This window comes from Sciurus carolinensis, chromosome 10 (genome assembly GCF_902686445.1).
Source record: "Sciurus carolinensis chromosome 10, mSciCar1.2, whole genome shotgun sequence".
Taxonomy (NCBI): domain Eukaryota; kingdom Metazoa; phylum Chordata; class Mammalia; order Rodentia; family Sciuridae; genus Sciurus; species Sciurus carolinensis.
The window spans coordinates 140,136,337-140,160,901 of record NC_062222.1 but is presented as its reverse complement, the minus strand read 5'-3'; the positions used below and the strand labels follow the sequence as shown (position 1 = coordinate 140,160,901).

Sequence of the window (24,565 nt, the reverse complement as noted above, 5' to 3'; positions counted from 1 at the left end):
GGCCGTGTGCCCCTCTGCAAGCCCAGGAGGGCTGGTTTCCTGACCCCTGCTTGCCCTGGGCTTCTGCTGCTGCCCTGTCCCAGCTGCAGCACTGGCTTCCTGCTGCTGCTGCTCAGGGCTGCTGTGTCTCAGGGTGGGTCAGTGGGAACTGGGCCCACTGGCGTGGCTGCCTGGGTTCTGGCTGCAGCTCACAGGCGCCCCACCAGTGCTGTGGGCTGTGGGCATGGGAGTCCCAACCCCAGCTTTGCTGGAGCTGTACACTGGCCCTTGGTGACAGCTCAGACCACTGCCCAGCCTGCTGCCCTTCTCTGTGCACGCTGGCTGTTGGCTCTGTTTTGACTCCATTCGTGTGTCCTTGGATGTGGTCAGAGTAGATGACCTGATTCCACTTCTGCCCGGGGCCTGTGGGGCCTGCTGCTGGAGGGCAGGGCCACCCAGGGTATTGTGCAGGGCAGTTCGGGGCTGCTGGTGCCTCTGGCCTCGTGGTCTGGTCAGTAGACTCCTGCCCAGGCTTCTCTTCAGGGGAATGGGGCTCCTGTGAGCATGCAGGCCTGCCAGGCCCTGCAGGGTTGATGGTGTCGGCTTCAGTGGGAAGCAGACGTTGCTCCGCTCCCCTGTCAGCTGGACGGACACGCTGCAGACCTTCTCTACTCACTGATCTTAACAAAGGCACTCCGAAATCCTTGGAGGCTTCTTGCGCATCGGGGCTGCGGAGCCGCCCGCAGATGGAGTGATTGGAGAGCTCCCTGGCTGCCAGCGGCACCCAGGCTCAGGTGAGCCGCTTCCCAGAATAGATGCGGCTGTGGCAGCGTCAGCCTATCTGCCCATCTCCCCTCCTACCGCTGGTGGCAGCTCCCTGCAGGGCTGCAGTGCGTGCAGTGGCCTGCGCAGAGGTGGGGCGGCTAGTGAACATCAGTGTTGATTAGAGCTGTTTTAATTAGAAATTATGAATGAGGTGTTCTTCACTAATTTTCAGATAAAATTTACGAAGGGTTTAAATTGTTTCCCTAGTGTTTCCCCACTTAGCCCGGGACTGGCATCGTTAACTCTTGAGTGTAGGACAGGTGGGGAGCACTAATTCAATAATGTGTGGTTTAAACATCTAAGGACTTCTCACAACCCTGTGAGAAACGGAGATATGATGCTACCACTTAAAATCAAGTGGCCACAGCCCGGCCCTGGAGCAGCTCGGCGGCCCAGGGAGGAAGTGGTGTGTGCCGCGGCACCCCCTGGGACCCACTGCTGGCTCTCTTTCACAGGGCCCGTTTGTCTGTTGCCTCTGGTTTCTACATAATATTGTTTTCCTTTTGATATAGATGCTCTGTTCTCAGAAAAATACTTAAGCCAGTTTAAATATGTTTAAGTGTTTGTTTTATAGAGTGTCTCCGTGTCAGCTCCGTGTGGAAGCAGACTGGGGATAAATCTTAGCTGGATCAATGTGGAGGGTCATTGGGTAGATTTAGTTTCCACCTTGCTCTGTTACAGGCGAGCTGGAATAATCCCGCTGCCTCGTTCGTTAAACTGATAAAAATCCTCTGAAAACTTTTAAATTGCCTGCTTTTAATTATGGAGCACGGATCAACGGTTATTCCTTATTGTGTAATTAACAAAATACTAATTTCCCACCAACAAGTAAGTCCGGAAACAGTGATTCTGAGCACCAGAGTGCCTGGCTCTGTGGGCAGTGGCTTGCTTTCTTCCCTAGCTTTCCGGCCACTTTGCACATGACCACCGTGCCTCATGGGCTCCCCTGTGCTCACTGGTTGGCAGCGTGGGCTTGGTCTCATCCTCTTGTGGAAATGAAGCCCCCCGTGTGGGACTGCAGGCAGGTTTCCCTCTGTGGTGCCCCATGCTGCCCGTGGGGTCAGGAGCTTCCTCCTGCAGGTGAGGAGGACAGGAACAGAAGACCCAGGAATGAAATGTTGACCCCTCAGATGCACAGGGAAGGTGAACCAGCTGGCCGCCAGGAAGCCTGTGCTGCAGAGGCCGGTCGGCAGCCTTCCTGGGTGACGCGGCCCTCCATCACGCTGAAGGCCACGCCGCCTCGCCCGGGAGGGCGCTGGGGGAGGGGCGCGGGTGGGTGCTTCCTCTGCAGGTCAGCCCACAGGCTGCAAAAGGAAGGCTGGGCCTGGCCACCCTGCATAGCCCTGCAGCATGGTGCCCCCACTCCTGGGCTCCCCTCCCAGACCCAGTCTCAGTCAGGAACCCTTCCCCGGCCTGCCCACGGGTTACCCGTGGCTCCAGAGGAAACTGCTCTAGGGTGTGTTGCTCTGTGACCCCATTTTGTAGATGGGGAGCCTGTGTGGGCCTGGCCTCCTTGCTGAGACCTGGCTGCCTCGAGAGGCTGTCTGACACCTCACTGCCCGTGCCTGGGCCTCTGAGCAGTTCCCTGCTCCCCAGAGGCTGCCCGGGGAGGTTGGGCTGTGGCAGTGGCCTTACCCAGGCCTGTGTGGGACTGTGTCATGGGCCCCAAAGTGGTTGAGGATGGGCCTTCTGTGTCATGGGGGTCAGAGCTACTAGCTTTGGAGATGGCGGTTGCTTCATGAGGCAGTCACATTCCACTGGGTCTGATGTTAGCTTCTGTAAGGCTCAGGTGACCCCTGACCCCTCCACCTGCTTCTGTGCCAGTCACACCGCCTGTGGGGGAACACCCCTTGTGCAGACTCTTAGGAGAATAGGCTGTCCTGGCCCCTGTCCTTCCATCCAAGGGATAGAGTCCACCTTGACCGCCAGCCCTCATTTGCTTGTGGAGGGATGTGCCCTTCTGGCCAACTGCTTGTCCTCACCCAGTGGAGGTTCTGGCTCCACCCTCATCTAGAAATGGCTCCATGCTCACTTGATGCAGGGGCTCTCGCCTCACGCCTGCCAGCAGGCTGGACGTGGCTCTTGGTCCCCCAGGCCCTGGGTGCTCCCTGTGCATGCTGGCAGCTTCCAGGGCAGGTTGACCCCTGCCTTGGGTCACAGGAGGAAAGGAAGCATCTGCCACACTGTGCTATGGGTGTGCGTCCTTGATGGTGCCAGCCTCAGAGATGGTCATGCCAGGAGGTGGTGGTCAGCTCAGCAGAAGCTGCTCCTGGTGTTCTGTCCTGTCCAGGCAAGTTGACTTGGCCCTGGTGCTGTGGCCCACCAGGTGCCTGCTCCTGGGCACCCATGTGGTCAGTGGTGCGACCGCCCTGTCCTCTGACAGGGGTCCCTGGCAGTAGGAGATGCACATGAGGTATTGGCCTGGCCGGCAATTTGCACGGCCTTCCAGGGAGGGCATTAGCATATAAATAGCAGATGCGATGACGACCATCACAGCTGAGCACATTTAATTCTTAGTTTATAAGATAGAATGGGTTTTAAATGCATGGCCATCAAGCCATGAGAGACAGATGCAGTTTGGAACTCACTTGTCTGACGAGGCCTTACATCATTTTTTTTTTTTAAAAGGGAAATAGACACACATAAAACTGAACAAAAGTGATTTCTTGGGTGAAAAGTAATTGAGATTGCACACCAAGTTAATTAGATGGTACAAAATTTATTTAATGGTCCCAGCTGTATCTCCAGACCGTGGGCTTGGTGGCGACCAGCTTCCTGGGCACCAAGCTGTTCTTCCCATTCCTTCGCAAATAATTAGCAACCTCACTGCCCCTACTTCTGTAAACTGATTGCGTTGTATATTTTAGTCGTTTTATTGCTTGTTTAATTATGATGGTGGAGACTCATTTTTCTAAATCCTTTTAACTGTGGGTGAGAATCAATTTGTATAAAACCAGCAGTGCCCCCTCCCTGTAGGCTCCCCATGGCCACAGCCTTAGGTGGAAGCCTCTGTCATGTGGGTGGAAGGGGTTGGCCCCGTGGGAGTCTAGTTCCTGCCCTGGGCTGGCTTGGGATGAGTCTTCCGATTGGCTACAGGAATCTGACTGCCTGTCTGGTCCCTCCCAGGCACTAAGGGCTTCACCTGTTAGGGAAGGCAAACCTGCCCACCTGAGGCCCCCATGGCGGCTCCTTCCCTGGGTGCCCTGTGTGTTGCTTCATGGCAGTCGGAGAATTTTAGCTCCCAGGTGGCTTGAAGCTGGCTGCCCTGTAGCAGGGGTCACAGGTCTGACCTTGGCCTGCAGGCTCTTGGCAGGTGTGAGCTCCTTCCGTGGGCCTCAGGTGTCCAGCCACCCCTGTGCAGGCCTCTCAGTGGGGTGCTGTGGTGCTACAGGCCCCCTGGTGCTGTTTCTGTCTGACCTAATCTGTGAACTTGAGGGCAGGTCATCACTGCTGTGGCTGAGGTCACTTGAATATTTGGTCTCTTAGGATCCAAGTGCTCAAAGGGAGTCTTCTGCACAGGCCTTAGATTCCCCTGGGCCGAGTTGCTGTCTGCGATCTCAGAGGGTACTGTCCCTCGTCCCCATGGTGTTCTTGTCTCTGAGCAGGTGAGACCCCTGAGCAGGTCACTGGAGTGCCCTGGTAGCCAGTGGCTTAAAGCTGTCTCTGCCTCTCTGGACATCAGGAATGTTGCTGCCTGTCCCTAATGTGCAGCCCACTTGGTGGCCAGAGCAACAGAGCACATGGACGAGCATCCTCTCGGTTCACCAGTTGGGAATCAGAACCTGGAGACAGAAGCTTTGCGTTGGCGTTTGCACTAGCAGCGAGTCTGTGACTTCTCGTCACTGAGGCTTGCGTGGTACCACCTCTGAGCAGTTGGAAAGCGAAGTGCAGGCATGGATGGAGTGGTCGCTCTGGCCCAAGAGGAAGCCCAGGGCTTCTCCAGAGGCAGAGCCCTCTCAGGGGACAGCCAGCAGCTGCAGAGGGAGAGCAGACAGCCCGGCACCAGATCAGTGCTCATCTGGAACACAGAAGAACCTAGAACTCTAAGCCTAATCACAGAAATAAACGATTTTAGTGGGGTGAAGGAAGGTATAATTCCTAATAGTTAGCTGAGCAGTTGAATATTTTTTAGGAAATGAATATTTAATAAAAGTCCTCTGTGAAATTCAAGGGTGTGAGCAGTAAGCATAATATTTTATGAAAATGACCCCCATATTTAAACCCTGGCACTGTGTGTTCTGCATTGTAGCACCCCGTCCACCTCTACCTTTTAGAAAATTAAAACACATAAATTCTGTTTAGTGTTTGATACGCACTGCACTAGCCGGGAACCGTAATGCCCTAAAACCTTGGGCTGCTCTCCACCTTTCATAAATTCCTGGGTAGATTCTATACAAAAATAATTTTCAGGTCCGTGGCTCATTGTTATTCAAACGTGATTGATCGTCGTCATTTGCTCAGCTCGGGAGTTAAGTGCCCCTGTCATTTCCAAAGAGCATAATTGGGACGTTTCACAGGTCAGCGGTGGAGACAGGCTTCCCTTTTGATCAGTGTTAGACTGATAACAAAAATTACAGTTTCCAATGATTAATGTCTCCTTTGCTTCCCAGATGCGCAGCCGTGGGCTGTGCCTAAACACAGAGCATTTGCATCTGATTATACCTCTCCTGCAGGTCTCCCCGCAGGGTCCATGTGCTGTAGTGCTCATAGCTGGCTCTGGGGCCGCCTTTGACCTGGGGGCCCCGTGTGTGAGCTCTGGGGCCGTGTGTGCTGAGGGCCATGTGTTGAGTCTGGGGCCGTGTGTGTCCTGGGGCCGTGTGTGTCCTGGGGCCGAATGTTGAGTCTGGGGCCGAGTGTTGAGTCTGGGGCCGGGTGTGTCCTGGGGCCGAGTGTTGAGTCTGGGGCTGTGTGTGTCCTGGGGCCGTGTGTTGAGTCTGGGGATGAGTGTTGAGTCTGGGGCCGGGTGTGTCCTGGGTCTGTGCTGAGTCTGGGGCCGTGTGTGTCCTGGGGCCGAGTGTTGAGTCTGGGGCCGTGTGTGTCCTGGGGCCGAGTGTTGAGTCTGGGGCTGCCTCTGTGGGCTGCCCAGTGAGTGGCTGAGCTGGGTGTGAGCTGGCACAGCAGCCCATCCCTGTTCCCTGCTTGGCTTCCAGGAGTCCTGTGGGCTCCTGCCCTGGGGTCGGCAGCCCTCTTCTCTGTTCTCCCTCAGGCAGCAGAGCCTGGGTGGCCTTTGTGGAATGCCTGCTGGGCAGAGTCTGAAGCAAGGGTGTGAGAGGCTGGCTGGGTGTCCTGCGCTCCGGGCACGGGGCAGGGCGGCTGGCACTCGCAGCAGGGACCTCCCTTCCTGTAGTCCCCCAGCCGCGTGCCTGTTTCTTGGTGTGGTCGGCAGCACCCTGGTGGCACAGACCTTGGCTGCCCAGGGAGGTGAGCGGGCTGCCTGGTGTGGGAACTCTCAGGAGGGGCAGGTCCCTGCAGTCGCCAGTGTGGTGTCCTGTTCTGGGTGTGAGGCTCCTGGGCGGGAGGTCGGGGCGTTGTTTCTGCTGGGGTTTGCGTGCAGGTGCTGGTGGAGGTGGGTATCTGCCCTGCGCTGTCTGTGGCTCTGCCAGGCCTCCTGCCCTGGGGCAGTCGAGGACTCCGGGTATCTGTGCTACTCCCCAGGCCGTGGGTGGCTGCGCTGCGTTCGGGGCTGGGCTCAGCAGCCGCGTCCGGCAGGGGAAGCTCTGGGGCTTTTAGCCCGTCTTCAGCACGGTACTCTGGACGCTCCTGTCCCTTTTCATGGTCTGTGCCGGGCTATGGGAGAAGCCTGCATGGTGTGCTGGCCCAGATGACTGCCCAGCAGGTGGGCGGCTGCTACCTGAGCTGCAGGGAGGGACATCTGTCCACCTGCTGTGATTGCTCTGGGCAAGGATGGGCGGCATGTGCCAAAGGGCACTGAGGGTGGGCCTGGCCTGCAGCCTGTGGTCCTAGCATGGAGCAAAAGGGGTCAGAGGCAGAAGTGCTGAGATTTCAGGGACCAGAATCACCAGGAGACAACCTTACCTGAAGTTCAGCCGTTTGATGCCGACATCCCACGTGTTTTGGGAAGAGGCTCCTCAGGAAGTGGGAGGTAGATTCCCCATGCTTTGCCATTGGCAACCGTTTCCATACGCAGGCTTTGGATTGTCCTTATTTGTGTTGGGTGGTGTTTCCACAGACTGAAGACGGGGAGGATGAGGATGACGAGGACTTTGTGGAGGTCCCGGAGAAGGAGGGGTACGAGCCCCACATCCCTGGCCACCTGCGGGCTGAGTATGGTGAGTTGCAGGGTGGGGGGCAGGTGCCAAGGTGGGGTGGGGGCGCCTGGGAGGAGTCCCTGGAGCCCTGGGCGGGTTTGCCGCTTCTTTACAGGGCGGGCTCTCCTGTGTGCCCTGGCTTCCCCCTGAGGCAGGCTCCCAACCCAGGAGTCCTGCTGCAGGCCCTGGCCCCCAGCCAGGGCGGGGTTCTCAGCACCCACGGGGACCCCAGTGCAGTGGCCTGGTCTCCGCAGCAGCCTGGGGAGTGCTCCAGGAGGGAGCCCCGAGCAGACAGTGTCTTAGGCTCCTGCGCCCAAGCTGTGGGGCTGCTTCCAGCAGCTCAGGAGCCATGCCCAGGGGTGCTGGGGAGTCAGGAGGAGGCCTGGGCCTCTCGGGTGGGAGGCGGCCACCCCTGTGCCTGGGCTGCCCTCCCCCCAGGGACCATCCTGGGAGCATCACATTAACCCGCATCCCCTTGACCACTGTGAAGGCAGAGGAGGCGTCTGGGCCAGGACTGTGATTGCCCATAGCAAGGCCACCCTCCTGCCTAGGAGAGTGGGCACAGCTGCAGCGGGCCTGAAAACCACACTGCAGCCCTCGCTCCCGAGGCTCCGGGCAGGGGTGGGCTTGAGTCGGGCAGGTTCCCGGGCCCCAGGGCACACACGGGTTCATGTCTAGAGAGAGCAACAGAAAACAAGACCTCTGGCTTTGTGGTGAAATGGGCAAGTTGGTGTGAACTGGAGTCTGTGAGATGAAATGTACATTTGTTAAAAGAATCTAGATGATCAGGCAACTCGTGTGTGAAGACATGACCCATTAGGGCTGTCGTGCCAAATTAGCACGGCCAGGCGCTCTGCCCTCCTCTCACACAGCCTGTGTCCACGGCCCACTTCTGGGCTGGCAGGGCCAGGCAGTCTGGGCACCTGGGGCCAGCTCTGTCAGCCTGGAAGGGATGTGCCTGGTCTGGCCGTCCCTGTGGAGGGCTCTGCCTCTGTCTGGCGGCCATCTTGCCCTGCCCACCAGCCCACCCTCCCAAGCCTTGACCCAGGTGTGCCTCACTGGGGCTGCTCAGCCACCGAGCCCCTCTGACCTCCTGACCTCCCCCTCCCCACCCCGCACCTGCCATCCTTTTCAACACCAGTGTCCACCTGAAGTGGCCTTTGCAGTCTCCTGGTTACGTTTCCTCCTGCCGTGAGAGCCCCCGCAGCCAGAGCCTCTCCCGGCGGCCACACCGAGCCCACGCCCACACACGCTCCTGGGGGTGCTCGTGGCCTGCTGCTGGGCGCTGCTACCTCCCATTCTGCCCTGCCTGCGCTGGACCAGGCCCTGGAGGGCAGGCAGGGAGGCGCTGCTCAAGCGTGGCTGCCTCTGAGACGCCAGGGCTGGGACAGAGGGCCACGGGGCAGGGCGGCAGGGACAGCCTTCCTTCTCCTTCAGGTCGCCAGCAGCCACAGCACCTGCCTCTTGCTCTCCTGAGTCCCAGGACTCGCTCTGGTCTTCTCCTGGGGTCTTCCAGGGAATCTGGGAGCTGGCATTGACCCTTGTCTTGTGGTTGTGCCAGAATTTTCAGGGTCCAGGCTCTGTGTGTCCCTTCTGATGCTTCTGAGTCCTTGGGAAGTCCAGTTTGCACAAACTGCAAGGGCGGGAATCACTCTACGTGAGCCTCTGCCCTGGCTGCCGCTCGAAGAGGTGGCTGTGCTCCTGAGGAGCCCTTTCCTCCCCCTGGAGTGATGAGGTTCCCTCTGGCCCGTGACTTGCGAAGGGTCAGTAACTGTGGCAATGACCCCAAAGGTGACCTGTCTTGGAGTGCCCCCTTGATGTCCCTTTGACCGTACCTCCAGGAAGTGGCTGCACAGGTGGCAAAACCCTTGCTGACCACCAGTGGAAAGTGATGGGGCAGCAGCAAGTCCTTGGCACTCTTGTGTGGAGGAGGCCCGTGTCCCTCTTTGTCTGCTGGCCAGTTGAGTCCAGCAAAGGGGCTGAGCTGTGAAGAGCCAGTTGCCCCTTCCAGGTTCCTGGGCCACCTGCTCAGTGCCTTGCAAGAAGGCCTAGCTGCACAGAGATGTCCCAGTGGCCTGGGCTGTCGTGCCGGCTGTGCCCCACCTGACCTCCAGCACAGAGGAGCAGGGACGTGGTGCCCTGCTGGGGTGGTGCTGGTCCAGAGGAGGACACGGCATGACAGGGCCTTGGCTCCAGCTCTGAGCTGTGGGGAGGCTCGTCACGTCGCCTGCGCCGAGATTCTGACTCATGTCCTCACCAGCCTGGTCTGTGGCGGCCTCTGGTCCAGGCTGTGTGGGCAGGGGGCTTGGCAAAGACCCTGGCATCTCCTTGCTGCAGGTTCACCCCTTTCCTTGGGAAGGCTTGCAGCATGTTCTTTGGCCTTGACGGACAGTGACCCAGGGGTCTGAGCCAGGTGCTGTTCCTCCTGCTGTTCCCCAGAAATGTCAGGTGGAAGATGGGCGGGTGGAGGGCAGGCTGAACTGGAGGGTGTGCAGCATGGTTCCCCGATGCTCTGGGACATGTGCCTGCTGACTGCCCAGCCCTGGGCTGGGAGTGTGGGACCAGGAGAGGCCAGCAGTGCCCTTCAAGCCTGGGACTCAGCAAGCAGGAGCCCCTGCAGGGAGGGTGGGGACCCCACTGCCTCCTGCTGGGCTGCTGGGAGAATGGCAAATAGCCCCGGAGCTCTGGAGGGGGTGGGGCAGAAGGTGTGCCTGGGGCCAGCCCAGTTCATAATACTGGTTCATATTCTGTTGCTGTTTTTTCAATTAAATGTGGGTGAATCTGAAGTAGTTAGATTTAGTCTAAACCCACACGGCTGAGGAGACTGGGGCTCTTTTTCTTTCTCATTTCTTTCTCAGAATTTTCACTGAGGGGCTTTTATCTTTCCCTTAATCCTACCATTTCTGTCAGGACATAATCTCTTTCTCAAATTTACATTTTAATTACAAGGCCAGCGGAGCTAGGTGGAATCAATAATGTCAGCGCTGGGCAGCCAACTTTGTGCAGCGCCCAGCCTCTCCATTTCCTGCTATCGATTGATCGCTCCGCACTGTCTGCTTTAGTGCTTCAGGCAAATAGGTGCCACTTGGCCAATTTAAACAAAAACGGGGATTTGGACATTTTTATGATTCTTTTAAAAGCAGCTGTGGGACTAAATTTGAGCCCAGATACTGTACTTGAGTTGGCCAAGTGGAGCTGGTGGGTGTGAGGTGGGCCGCGAGGACTCCGCCCTTGCTTCCTGAGAACGCGCTCTGGGGCCTGAGCAGCCCTCTCTGCTTTTTGGGTTTGCTCTGGAAGTATGTCAGCGAGATTGATTTTCCAGGACAGTGTGAACGTGGTGTGTTCAGAGCCCCGAGTGTTTACCCTGCTCTAACACGCTTACCCATCTTCTTAATGGTTTAAAACAACAAATCAATGAAAAATATATTTCATTCTTGTAACTCTTAGGAATTCTCATATTGATCTTGGGCTGCGATTGTATCTGTCTAAGTGTCACATTGTTCACTCATCAGTCCGCTGCCTTGCCGGCATGCAGCGTGGCCGGCTGTGCGCCTGGCCCCCAGTGGGACCGTGCTGTGATTCTTGGACTGCGGGAAGTCTGGGAGCTGAACCTGGGCGTAAGGTGGCACTGCAGCCAGGTGGGGTTGCCTGCCTCCTCAGAGGGTGCAGCGTGCCCGGGCCTTCAGGCTGAGGTCTCCTGGTGGTCCCAGGCGGCCCCTCCATGTTCTCTGCACCCAGCCGCTGAGAATCCAAGAGGTGGAGTGTGCAGGGGCCTCAGCAAGCAGAGGCACACGTCGTCCACCGGGGCTGGAGGGTGCGCCTGTGGCCCCCCGAGGTCTGTCACAGCTCTTCAGCTCAGAGCAGCCAGAGCCTGCATGCAGCAGGAAGCACAGCTGTGCACCAGTAAGACTTCGCTCCACTCATAAACAAACGCAGGTTGCAGGCCGGACTTGGCCCTTCGTCTGCTTACCACTGTGATGTCCTGAAGAGCAACTGGCTGTTTTTATGTCCTGTCGGGCTGCCCTCTGCTCAGAGAGCCCCCTGCCCGTGGGCCTCAGGCAGCAGAGCTGGCCACCACCTTGTGTCACAGGCTCGTTGGTGCACATCGTCCAGGTTTCTTTGGCTCCCACAGTCCCTTCTTTCAGGCTCCTTTTTAACTAAAATCAGCTGTCCTAGGTGGGCTGTTGTCTGAGCTGTCCATCGGTTCTTCCTGCACAGAAACTCTCCTGATCCTTCCTTCGTGTGCTCTGCAGTCCTTGGTCCTGGGCGGGGCTCAGGCTGGCCGCCCTGTGCAGAAGGCAGCGGTGACCCTGCTGCTCACTGGCGCCACGCTTTCCCTGAAATTCGCTGCGGCCGCTGCTGCCCATCTACTTCTTTTTCCCACCTTTGTTAAAATGTTTCTCCTGCTGCTTTTAAACCCAGTTATTATCTATTTATCTGGTAGTGATTCCTAATTTTAAAAAGTCACTTTAAAAGCATATCTCACCCCCTACGTGCTTCTCGGTGTGCTGAGGAGGGACCAGGGCCCTGTGCGCGTGCTCACTACCGCTGAGCTGGCCCACCCACATCCAGCTCTTGTTTTTACAACTTAATTCCTGAACTCGCCCCTGTCCGGGACTAGTAGCAGAGCACCCTCCCGCCCCAGCTGCCCTGCTGTGGTAGGTGTGGAAGGAGGGGCAGCAGACCCCAAAGCCCTTCCCTGGGCGGCTCCTTCACTGCTGACCCCAGGGTGCTTCCTGGCCTCCCCACGTGGCCTCAGGCTCCTGTCTGGAGGCCCGCATCCTTCCCCTGCAGGTTGAGACCACAGCTGCAGCGTGTGGAGCTGGGCTGCAGGCCCCTCGGCACCAGGGGCCGCCTCCCAGGCCAGAGCTGCTGCCGTGGACTTGTCCTTCCCTAGACATGGGCCTTTTCTTTTCATCGGTCATGTCCTGAGACTCCCTGAAGCACTTTCAACTGTGCTTTCCCTGGGTCTCCTCCAGCTCCCGTAGGCTGTGACTGGGGAAACGAGGCTCGTCACTTTTCCAGCCTCCCCACCCCGCAGCGATTCCTCTGGATTCTAGAGGTGAGGACTCTGATTCCAGACCCTGAGCTGCAGGAGCGCGCTTCCTCCGGGTGCGGAGATGTCCCCGTGCCTCCGCCCTGCAGCAGCAGTTGCTCTGCCTCTGCTCCTGCCTCCGACTCCCTCCTCTGCCTCACTGTTCTTGGCCCTGGGGGAGGTGCAGTGCTTGTTTTCCTTCTTGTCCAGCCACCTCTGGGCTCTGCGTCATGCAGGACGCTCTGCTGTCTTCTGCTTCTGTGGCGGCTGCCCTCAGAAGCCTCCGCTGCCCTGCCCGCGCGTACGCGAGCACCTCAGCCGGCAGGTGTGCTGGGAGAGGGGCTGAGTCCAGGCCATGGCAGGGGCCGGCCAGGCCCTGCTCTGTGCCCCGCCTGAGAGAGGTGCAGGCAGAGATCAGGGTGGGCCAGCCAAGTCTTAGCTTTGGCACAGGCAGGGAGTGGGGTGGGCAGGACCTTGAGGGAACGCAGGATGGCTGGGGTCTGGTGGGTCAGAGAATCTGCCCGTGTTCTGCCCCAGGGAAGTGAGAAGGGACGTGGCTCCAAGCTGGTGGCAGGGGCCATGCTCCGTGGTAGCACCCTGCTCCTTGGGAGCTTGCCATCTGCCTGGCAGCCACGGGAAGGTATCTCCAGGTCCTGTCCAAGAGGGGGAGGTGACAGGAGCCACCTCATGGGCCCTGGAGGATCATAGGCTCTGGTGCAGGGTGCCTCTCAGCTGCTCGGGCCGTGCGGGGTGGCAGGTGCGCCTGGAGTCTGCCCCCGGTCACGGATGGGAGTCAGCAGCAGACACGTGTCTGTTTCAGGGCTGGAGCCAAAGGCCCCTCTACAGACTGTGGAGAAAGATGCAGCTGCACAGGACTTGCAGGCGAGGATGAGGATGAGGACCAGAAGGGATGAGGAGGCCTCGGACCCCACCTCTGCGGCTGCCCAGCTCTGGCGGCTACAGGACCATCTGCCCCCTGTTCTGCCCTCCTCTGTTGGGTAGGTCCAGATGTCCCACCTTGCTGGGCCACTGCCTGGTGCCACCAATGCTTGCCCAGAGCACCAGTGGGGTGCCAAGGCCTTCTGTGGCTCCCTCGAGGGCAGCCTGGGGTGTGCAGCCCTGGCCAGTGGGGCAGGGCTCAGAGCGCTGGCATGCCCACTGAGCAGTGGGGCAGGACTGACAGACGTCCTCTGGGTACACTTGTCCCGAGAGCCCCTGAGCTGAGCTGCTGCTCTGGGTCTCGAGAGGCATACATGAGGTTTCCTCAGCCAGGACACGGTGAGGCCCCGGCTCCCTGTGCTTCCCCCAGGGTCTGGGCTGCACGTGGCTGTGTCCTCCAGGAGGACAGCACGTTCTGCTCTACCCTCAGGGCTGCCACGGGACCAGAGGAGGCCCAGAAGTTGGCGGCAGAGCGGGCCCGGGCGCCCATTGTGCCCTTCGGAGTGGACCTGTGCTACTGGGGTCAGGAGCAGCCAGCGACTGGGTGGATCCTCAAGTGAGTCGGGTGCCTGTGGTTCCAGGAACATTCAGCAGGACCCACAGGATGCCAGGTCCCCCTGAGCCTGGCTGCTGCTCTCGGGAGCCGCCCACGAAGGCAAGGAGGAGCCAGGGAGCACCTGGAAGGGCTCTGGGTGCAGGCCTTCATATCCTGGTCCAGCACAGTGCCCTCTGCTCGTGGGGCGCTCCTGGGCAGGTCCCACCCCCGCCCTGGGCCTCAGTGGCTTCCCCTGTGGGGCCTGGTCTGGCAGTATGACCAGGGCCCTGGCAGAGCAGTGGAAGGCTCACCTGGGAAGATAGGTGGGTCTCACTTGGGCAGAGCTGGGGCAGCTTGAAGGCCACAGAGGCCCGTAACGGGGAGGCTGAGGGTTGTTGATGCCACTGTGTCCTTGTGGCCAACAGTCCTTGATTTCCTGTGAGGATGGACGGCCTCACTGGCAGCTCGAAGATGGTTTGGGAACGCTGAGCCCCATGGCTTAGGCCTGTGGTCCAGGACCACATGGACGCTGCCCCTCTGCGGGTGGGGGCAGGCGGCCAGGCTCAGGGGCAGCAGGCTGCTGGCATGGCAGAGAGGTCCATGGGAGGCACCGGGAGCTGTCCCTCTACATATTGCCACCAGGTAGTGAAGGTCAGGTCCAGCCTCAGAGCCCAGCCAGTGGCTGCTAGCCTGGTGGGGACTGAGCAAGCTTGGCTGCCATGCACGGAGGCAGACACTGCCCTCCTGCCCGTCCGGCCCAGCTCCCCCGTGCCCCCAGCTCTTCCCTGAGGCCCCTTGCAGTCAGGCCCAGTTGTGAGGACCAGTTGGTCCTAGGCAGCCCCAGGGCCCCACTGGGGAGGCCAGCATGTCACTCCCCCATGTTTCTTAGAGTGTTGTCCAACCCTTGTGTTGGACCACACTGCTGACCTCCAGATGGCTTTGGCCAGTGTCCCCAGTGGGGATGCCTGCTCGATGCCATGTTCCTGCCTAAGGGCTGGTAGGCAGGGCAGGACCCTCCTGGTTCTGCTCCTGAGGCCCTTGGGGCAAGGCACAGGAGCTGGCGGGCAGGGGTGGTCCTCCTCCAAGTCCCCTGCAGAGGCGCGTCAGGGGCTCTGGTGCGCTGGCAGGTCTGACTCCCAGCACCGATTCTGGAGGCCCAGTGAGGTAGAGGAGGAAGTGGAGAGTGCAGATGTGTCTGCCATGCTCCGGAGCCGCCGCATCGCCTTCGCAGGGAAGTTTGAGCCCGTGCAGCACCGTTGCCGCGCCCTGAGACCCGACGGCCGGCTCTGTGAGCGCCAGGACCGGCTGAAGGTGAGGTCGAGGGCCCAAGTGTTTGCGGCTGGTGTGCGGCTGGGCCCCGTGGAGGGCTGGCCCGGGTTGGCAGTCCCTTAGCCATGGACCAGAGGCTTGTTTGTGGGGTCTGCTGCCTGGGCCCTCGAGGCACCTTCCTGGCACCCTTAGCTTCTGCAGCAGAGCAGCCTGTGTGGGCCCAGAGCCCTGGGAAGGGAGGGGCGCTCTGTGGCCCACGGCTGGCCACCTCGGCCCTGGGCCAGGAAGGACCAGGACGGAGCAGGTCACCCTGCAACTGACTGGAAGCCCCAGGCTCCTGCAGCCACAGCCCCAGCTCTAGGAGGACCTGTGGCCCCTGCCCTGCAGCTCCCAGGACTCCCACCTGAAGGTCACGTGGCTGCAGGGCAGTGTGTGCCTCCCCATGGTCACCCCCACAGCAGAGCGCTGGTGCCCAGGGAGCCGCAGCCCTGCCTCCTAGCCATCAGCCATTCTGTGTTTGCTGTGCAGTGTCCTTTCCACGGGAGGATCATCCCCAGAGATGACGAGGGGCGGCCCCTCGACCCAGAGGATAGGGCCCGGGAGCAGCAGCAGCCACCACAAAAGCAGGCACACCCAGGTAGGTGTGGGGTGGGAGGCGCCAGGGCACAACCTGGGGGTGCCACAGAGTTAATCTGGGCACCTCAAGCCACAGGCCTCCCAGTCATGACGCTCAGGCACACACGGGCAAGGCTCCCTGTGGAGACGTGGACACAACCCCTCCAGAAACCACAGTGTTGGCAGGTGTGGGGTGAGGCCCTGCCTGCTGCATCCCCTTCTCTGTGGGTGGGTGGAGGCCAGGAGAGAGCAGGTGTGTGCAGGAGGCTGACTCGTTTCTGCTGCGCTGCTGTCCATCCTCATATCCTGATGGGGCCATTGCACGTGTGTCACTTCTGTCCTCAGGGCATTTGCTGTGACACAGCTATAGGAGTTGCTGGGTGCCCTGTGCTGGGTGCCCAGGGCCCTGAGCAGCAGGCGGTGTGGGAACCTAACTCAGGCAGCTGTCCTCGGAAGAGCCTTGTCAGCCTGCCTCGCCACCCCCGCAGCCCTGACCTGCCGGCCATCTCCATGGACGCTCAAGCCTGGGCAGCAGAGGGCAGCCCGGGGCCTCCCTCAGAGGAGGGTGCTGTCTGCAGACCTGCTGGTGGGCTTCTTGCACCGAGTCCTAAGACACAAGTGCTGGGTTTCACTCTGATGCCAGTCGCTGCCTGGGCCCTGGGCAGTGGGAGGGCCTTGACCTCTTCATCTTCAGGGCATGGCCTTCCCTGGTGGTCACACTCAGGAGCAAATTAAGTGCTTATTTCTGTGTCGACCCTGAAGAGTCTGGTTTCCAGCCCTCGGTGGCTTGTTAACAAACAGGTATCAGGCCACGGCCGCCCCGGTGCTGGCCAGTCAGATGTGAAATAGCGTCTCTTTACTAACTGCGGTATCGATCCCGCCTCCCTCGCACACGGGGCAATTTTCTTTTCCCTGGCGCTAACCTCGGTGACAATGCGCGTGGCGCTGCAGGGCCCGTCAGCGCCCAGGAAGGCCGTGCGGCTGAGGCGTCTATTGATTTTCTTCAAAGGCTTTTAAATTGCTCCTTCATTTTCCTGAGGTGCTCATTCCGTCTCCACTGGATGCCGGCATTTTTTCGTTGTGTTTAAACAATTGCTCCATTCACTGGGTTCCTAAACTGTGACGCCTTCTTATTACTGGGAGATAAACTGTTTAGACAGTTTTCCTTAATCTTGGATTAATCGTCCCTGTATCTGAATTGTGCAGCCTGAGTTCCTTCACTTCAAAAAAATCCGCTTGGGGAGGCCACGCCATCTGTCTGTCTGGGGCTCCAGCTTCTCCCTCTGTGGCTGTGTCCACTGCAGCCTGGCCTTGCCAGCACCCTGCTTGCTGGGCACTGCTCCTCAGTCCATCTGCCCCAGCGCACAAGGGTGCCAGAGGCTAGGTGCCCTTCCAGAGGCCAGGTCCCCCTCTAGGGCTGGGCATGCTGGGGTGGCTTTCCCAAGCCAGACTGACCCAGGGTCTGGTCTTATAGATATCCTGCAACCTGCACAGGCAAACCCGCAGGGACTGAGTGGGGCAGCTGCCCGGAACCCCGCACCGGCCCCGAGAGCAGAGTAGTACCATGCACATAGCTCACGCTTTCAGCAGCCCTGTTGAGCGGTGCTCTGGTCTTGGACTAGGTGCGGCCTGCACTAGGGAGGTAGCTGGGCAGGGCAGCTGTGGCACCCAGCCCTCTCAGGAGGGCTTCCCTCTGCTGCTGAGTTCCCACCTGCGTTTCTGAGACCCACAGCCAGGTTTCTGTGGCCCAGTGAAAAACTAGGCTCTTGACTGCCTGTCATCCTGGGCCTTCCCTCACCCTTGGTCCTCACCAGCCTGTGAACAGCACCGCAGTGGCCTGTGGGCACTGTCCAGTTTGCAGTCCAGGAATTACCTCCAGAGACACTGAAACCCTCACCTCCAGCCACGATTGACGGACTGCCTTGAAGCTCATGGGTGTGACCCAAGTGGCTTCTGGGGCCTGACCAGGCTCCTGTCCAGCCTGTCCAGGCTGCAGGGGTCCTTGGGGGCTCAGGCACCTGAGAGGTGTGGGCCCTGAGCAGGGCGTGGGGCCATGCAGTGGGGTCAGCTCTACTTGCCCTCAGCCCAGTGGCTGCTGTGCCCTGCTCCTCCGTGGGGAGCCTGCGCCTGGCCGTGCCCAGCAGGTGGGCAGTGGCAGGCCCCGCCCCGTCAGGACAGGGCTGTGAGCCCTTCACCCCGGGAGGGCTCCCGAGACCCTTGGGTTTTGTGCAGACTGGCAGGACCCTGAGTTCATGAAGGACGTGGAGGCAGCCACAGGGGCAGATCTGGGCTCGTCAAGGTACAGCAGGAAGGGCCGAGGGACGAAGAAGAAGCACCCCAAACTCACGGACCTGCGGGAGCGAGCCAACACCAGCCGCGCCCGCCTCAGGAAGAAGGTCTTCGCCAAGTAAGAGCCGCTTGCTGCAGCCTCCCGGGAGCTGGGGCTGTGGCGCTGGAGGAGAGCCTCCGGGCCGCCTGGACCTTCTCCCTGGTGGCCTCCGGCTCCAGCCAGGGGCAGGGCCATCCCAGGGGCTTGTTAAGGGCTGAGCTGCAGCTGGACACCTCGTGCATTCTCCCAGGGAGGCTGCCATTCTTGCTTCCTGGTGGCCGTAGGCCGGGGCCAGCTGCTTCAGAGTGGGCCCTTCACACCCTATCTCGCTGACCACAGAGCGCCTGCGCTGCCTCAGCAGGGACTTCAGGGAGGCAGTCACTGCAGAGGCTGGCAGATGGGGTGGCCCCTGCCTCCAGCCTCCAGCCTCCAGGTCTGTATGGCAGGTGCTGGCCTTCCTGCCACTCAGCAGAAGCACGGTCCACTTTGAAGGTGTTGCCTTCTTCTTTGCATCAACTCGCTCTGCTGAAAGAGGACCCTGGAGTGTTGTTGTAAGGCCCACGACACCATTGCTTCCCCTGAGGTTGATGCCAGGCCTTGCGGTGCCTGCCTGACAATAGCCCAGTGCCCTCTTGCTGGGTGGCACCTGGAGCGCTCAGCGTACAGGCAGGGAAGGCAGCTGGTGTTGCCAGCACCTGATCTCTGGGGTCAGCAGAAGCTGGGCTGCCTTGGCAGTGGGGGCCAGAGGGGTGCAGAGGCCTGAGGGGGCTGCCTGTGGCTCCTGGGTGGGACTGTTTGGGAGGCTCAGGGTACAAGGCTGGTGTCCCAGGGTCAGTCAGGTGTAAGGTCTCCTGGGTGTCTCTGCCAAGGAGCAGTGGTGGCCTTGGGATCTGTTCTGGCCTTCTCCTGCTCTCTCCTGGGGACAGTGAAACCTGTGGCAGGAGCAGGGCCTCAGAGCTCACGCCCTGTGTGTGGCCTCGAGTCTGCCACAGAAGGAACCCCAAGGGACCATGACATCCCTGCCTCGAAAGGAGAGCTGGTAGCAGTGCCTGGCATCCAGGACCAAGAGGCATCAGCGCTTCCTGGTCTCAGGCCCTGCCAGGTGCAGATCCCTTGAGCTGGTCTGTGGGACAGCCTTCATTCTGCCTGGGGCAGGGCAGCGGGCTGTGGCCACTCGGGCCTCTCACCTTCCCTCTGTGTGTCTGTTTCATATTCCCTAGGGCCCTGGGTGTGCAGGCCACTGCAGGGCTGTGCAGCAGCGAGCTAGGGGTGTGGACCCTGTGCCCAGCTGCACACCCACAGGGCTGCGCTTTGTAAGACCAGGGGCCAGGCTGTGCCCTTGCCCCAGGACGCAGCCGGTACTGGCAAGACCAGGGATCGTTGTTGCTGCCCGCTTGCACACAGGCAAGGCCCTGTGCCCAGGGCACAGCCTCCTGCCAGGAATGCAGCCCAGGGACTGGGGAGCTCCCTGGTCCCAGCCTGGCCTCCCCTCCAGTAGTCTGGTGCCCCGGGAGTCAGCAAGTGGGCCGAGTGCACGGCCATCCAGGAGCAGTGCCGATCCCCAGGGGCTGCAGTCAGGTCCCAGAGCCCCGGGTGGAGCCTCGCTGACCCTGCATTGCCTTGCTCTCCCCACAGGGCAGCTGTGCAAAGAGTGGTCACCGCCATGAACCAGATGGACCAGAAGAAACATGAGAAGTTTGCAAACCAGTTTAACTATGCCCTGAATTAGAGTGCCATGCTGTGGTGGCCTTGTCATCAGTTCTTCTTCCTCTGCCAGCACTCGGGAGGGGAGTGTGGGTGCAGATCTGGTCAGGAGCCTATCTTGTATGTGTTCGACATCAGGAATTGGTGTGCCAAGATGCCCTGCAGCAATGGCCTTCACCTGCCTTGGGGGCCAGCGCCACTGGGTTGCCGGTCTGGCCTTGCTGTGGAGGACTTGGAAGCCCTGGGTGTGAACAAGGGCAGTATGTGTCCAGTGGGGCATCTTGCAGGTTCTCCTGGAGCCTGTGCTCCGGGCAGTGCAGGCTGAACCAGTGGACAGGCCCAGGTGCAGTGTGGCATCTCCTGCCCTCCACCCATGCTGCACTCCCCCAGGAGGCTGCCTCTGGGCAGAGCGGCTCTGGGAGGCCCACACTCAGTCACCTGCTGCTTCAGCAGGGATTCAGAATGCCTGCCCAGCAGGGCTGCTGAGGGCGCCTGCAGCTTCAGTGGCCGTGCTTCCAAAGCCTGCCACTGCCTGAAGGACCCCTCGCCGTCCCCCTCCCCAGTCCTGGGTTTGCCTGTTCTGGACATTTCAGATGTGGACTTGTTCAGACGTGGCCCTTGGTCTTGCTGCCGCCCCGGGTGGAGGCCTTCCTGCTGTGATACCCAGTGCTTGTAGCTTTGTGTTGCCCGGTGGCTTCCGGGGCGGAGAGGCACCCGCTTGTTCCTCTGTTTATCACTGACCTTTGGGTGCTCCTCTTGTTGGCTGCTATGAATGGTGCTGCCCTGAACATCCGTGTGTGAGTCGTGTGGACAGAGGTTTTCATTTGGGGGTGTAGACCCAGGGGTGGAAGAGCAGCTGGCTTGTAACTCCAGGTCTGACCTCTCGATGAACTGCCAGGTCTTGCATTCCCACCAGCAATTATCGGGCTGTCCAGTTTTCCTGCTTTCCTTCCAAAACCCAGTGTCGTCTGTCTTTTTAACAGTCTTCATTGGTGTGAAGTGTTACCTTGTGGTTCCGATTTGCATTTTTCTGATAACTGATGCTGAACATCTGTTTTGTGTGTTTATTGGCCATCTGTATGTCGTCTTTGGAGGAATACCTATTCAGATCTCTTTTCCATTTTCAATGGGCTATTTGTCTTGTGCTTTATAGATAGTCTGGACACTAGACCTTATGATCTGCTGATATTTTCTCTCTGCCTTTTCGCCTTCTTGGTGGTGTCTTGTAAAGCACAAAAGTTATTTTGTTGAAGCCAATGTTTGTGTATTTTTCTTTGGTTGCTTGTGCTTTTGGTGTCCTATCTATGCCATTGCTAATTTTAGGTCACAAAGATTTGCTCGTAAGTTTTTTTCCCAAGACTTTTATATTTTTTGTTCTTAGAGTCAGATCTTCGATCCGTTTTGAGTTGAGTTTTGCCTATGACCTGAGGTTGGGTCCAGCTCCACTCTTGGCCTGTGTGCTTCCCCAGCACCAGGCATTGGAAAGGCTGTTCTTTCCCCACACCCTGCCCTGGCGCCCCTTTGGCAACCCTCCTGTACTGCTGCTCTCTGGCCTGCACACCTGTGTCACCACTTGGCTGCTGGAGTGCTGCAGCTGTGGGAGATTTGTGTTTGGTGAACCTAAGTCCTTCAGCTTTGTTCTGATTCAATATGTTTTTGGTTATTCTGGATCCTTTGCGTATCCAAATGAATTTTAGGATCAGTGTGTGAGTTTTGGGGTTAAAAAAAAAGCTGCAATTTTGATAGGGATTGCATTTAATCTGTAGATCATTTGGGGAAATATTCCCATCTTGTCTTCCGAGTCATGAACTTCTGATTTCCATCTGATTGTCTTTAATGGTGTTTTATAGTTCCAGTGAGTTTTATGAGTGTTCATAAAGTATTTAAGCTGGGTGCAGTGACACACACCTATAAGCCCAGTAACTGGGGAGGCTGAGGCAAGAGGACCACACGTTCAAAGACAGCTTTAGTGATTGTGATGTTGGGGAACAGATGTGAGTGATGGGAACATGAGGTCAAGGGGATGATTCTATGAAATGGGCCCACTGTGCTGACCCCCACATGCTTTCTTTTCCAAGAAGCAATTTACCTGCAGCCCTGCCTGGCCTAAGTGGACAGGCTGTGTCACATTCCTCAGGAAACTACCTGTTACCTGCAGGAGAAATGCAGGCCCAAAATAATGTTTTTTTGTTTGTTTGTTTTTTGTTTTTGGGTGCTGGGAATCGAACCCAGGGCCTTAGTGCTTACAAGGTAAGCACTCTACCGACTGAGCTATCTCCCCAGCCCCCAAAACAATGCTGATAAGAGGAACCCAAGTTACCCTGAAGCGGGGACTTCTATACACAGATAAGATACCAAGGCTCAGGGAGATAAGGATAATTCTCCTAACCATAAAATCTGTAAGGGTTCATGGTTAAGAACTCAGTTAGAACTAGTCAGCCAAGGTGACCTAGAGTTATCATGGCAGTGGGGACTTGAAAGTCTGATGTCATCTGTCAGTTGAGTCAAGAGGGGCTGGGGTTGTGGCTCAGTGGTAGAGTGCTTACCTAGCACGTGTGAGGTCCTGGGTTCAATCCTCAGCACCACATAAAAATAAAATAAAGGTATGGTGTCCACCTACAAAAAAAAAAAAAAAAACCAAAACAGTCAAGAGGTGGACCTGGGCAGGACAGTAAAGCTGGAGGGCAGGAGAGGCACGTTGTCCCCCTCCTCTCTGAGACGACCCCTCTCTCTCTTGAGTGTCTCCTTGCCCTTTTCCTATCCCTTCAGTCAACTCATTCCTGTTACTCTGAGCGACATGCCATGCCTGAATCTTTCTGACTTGATAGTGAGAACCGGGGTTCAAGGTGGGGCAGTCATCTTTGCACTGGCTCAGGTTCTCAGGAGGCCCAGCTCTGTAACAGCAAGACCCTAAGTAACTTAGTGAGACACTGTCTCAAACTGCAGAACGAGAAAGGGCTGGGGATGCAACTCAGAGGTAGAGCACCTGGGTTCAAGTCACAGTGAAAAGAGTCATTCCTACATGTTCTTTTTGATGCTATTATAAACATGTTTGCTCTCTGAGTTTGATTTTCAGTTGTCAGTTGCTAACATATAAAAATGCAACTGATTTTTGTATATTGATTTGTATCCTGCCACCTTGCTGAGCTGGTCTATTGGTTCTAATTGTGTGTGTGTGTGTGTGTGTGTGTGTGTGTGTGTATTCCTTAGGATTTTCTGAACACTTTTTTTGTACACAATTGTGTCATCTGTAAATAGGATTTTTTTTTTTTACTTTTTATTTCCAGGCTGGATGCTTCTTATTACTTTATCTTGCCTAATTGCTCTGGCTAGCACCTCCGGCACAGTCTGGCTCAGACCTGGCAAGAGCTCCTGATCTCAAGGAGAGGTTCTCTGCACTTCACTGCTGAATACTGTATCAGCTGTGTTTCCCAGTGTCCCATTTCCAGGGCAAAGTCACTTCTTCTCCTGGTTTGTTGTTTTGTCATGAAGGATTATATTTTATCAAATGCTTTTTGTTTCACTGCCAAATGCTTTTCTCCATTATCTACCAAGATGATTATAAGATTTTCCCCCTTATTTCACTGACAAGGCTATTATATTAAATGCTTCTCATATGTCCCATATGTAGCCATCCTTGCATTCCTGAGATAAAGCCCACTTATCCAGGGTGTGTAGTGGTCCTTTTCCTGTGCTGCTGGATTTGTTTGCTGGTGTTGTGCATCTATATTCATAGGAGACATCGATGTGTTGTTTTTTTTGTGATGTCTTTGGTACTGGGGTCCTGCTGGCCTCAAGGGATGAGTTGGGAAGTGCTCCTTTGCTGTTGTGTGGAAATTTGTGAGGACTGGTATTAATTGCTTCGACCCTTGGTGGAATTCAGCAAAGTCGCGTGGCCCAGACTTTTCTTTGTGACACTCCATGTCTCCTTGCACCTTCACTGACAATGCTCCTTCCTGAGTCCGAGCAGTGGCCGGCTCCCTCAGGGAGTCTCTGCAGCTGCTGCCGGACCCCGGGGACACGAGTCACTGCAGGACCCTCCCCTGCGCAGTCTGCCTCGTCCTCGCTTCCTTTCCCTGGTCAGTCTGGCTGAAGAATCACAGTTTTATTGGTACATTCACAGATCTAACTATCAGTTTTGTTGATCATGTTATTTTTTCCATGCTTTATTTCACTGATTTCCACTTTGATCTTTATTACTTCCTTTGGGTTGCTTTGGATTTAGTTCTCTTTGTTTACTTGTTTCTAAGATAGATTAGCTTATTGGTTTGAAATCTTCATTTTTAATAAAGGTATTCACACTAAATTTTTCATATGAGCAGTTTTACTTCGATATGTGGTGTTTTTAAACTCTTGCTCTTTTTTGCAGTACTGGTGGTTGAACACAGGGCCTCACATATGCTAGGCAAGTGCTCTACCACTGTGCTATATCTCCAGCCCTTTTTAAAGTTTAATTTTAAAAAGATTAAAGATTTTTAAAGCACCCCTGGATTTATTTCCTAGTACTGAGAAATAAATAAAATGAAGCCTGGACTGTTTCCAGTCTGCTCCTGTTCTTGCTGCTTGAGAGGTGGCTGTGCTCCGTGGTCCTGGCACTCACCGCACAGTGGATCTGCTGTCCCTGCTCCCGTGTTGTCTGTTAGCACGTGTCCATCCCCACGACACCCACTTCCTGCTGTCCTTGCCTTTTATACAGTTCTCCCAGTGGTTGCTGAGTGCCGCCCCTCACACCTCCATCCAGCACGATCCAGGTCCAGCCCTGGGTCCTGCACAGCTCAGGCCCTGGGTGGGCGCTCACCTCACACCCCGGTGGACTGTGAGCCCTTCAGCCTGGCCTGGCACGCAGCCCCGTGGCACCCTTGCAGTGCGCCTTGGCGTGTGGCGGGTTCTCGGCTCTCGTGCCAGGCCACCAAGGGCTCCTGGTGTCTCTGGGGAGGCAGCCTCGGCAGCGCGCCGGCTCCGTCCTGTGTGCCTGGCGCGGCTTGTTTGCCCTTCACTTCCGAGAAGCCGTTCTGTCAGCTAGACCCTGGCTGGCATCTCAGTCGTCACCTCCAGAGGTCGGGTCC

General features: G+C 57.7%; 1 protein-coding gene across 6 annotated transcripts in view; it reads left to right on the top strand.

Moving 5' to 3' along the window:
- Window positions 1–21,654, top strand: part of Uvssa (UV stimulated scaffold protein A) — a 30,913-nt gene extending 9,259 nt beyond the window's left edge. For 5 of the 6 annotated variants that reach the window (XM_047567176.1, XM_047567178.1, XM_047567174.1 and 2 more), the window contains 7 exons: window positions 6,995–7,094; window positions 12,929–13,106; window positions 13,478–13,603; window positions 14,710–14,893; window positions 15,380–15,488; window positions 17,699–17,873; window positions 19,431–21,654. In XM_047567176.1, coding sequence (XP_047423132.1) covers window positions 6,995–7,094; window positions 12,929–13,106; window positions 13,478–13,603; window positions 14,710–14,893; window positions 15,380–15,488; window positions 17,699–17,873; window positions 19,431–19,524 — 966 coding nt within the window. In that variant the 3' untranslated portion in view covers window positions 19,525–21,654. The other variant, XM_047567179.1, reaches the window with a different exon arrangement.
- Window positions 21,655–24,565: the final 2,911 nt, after the last annotated feature.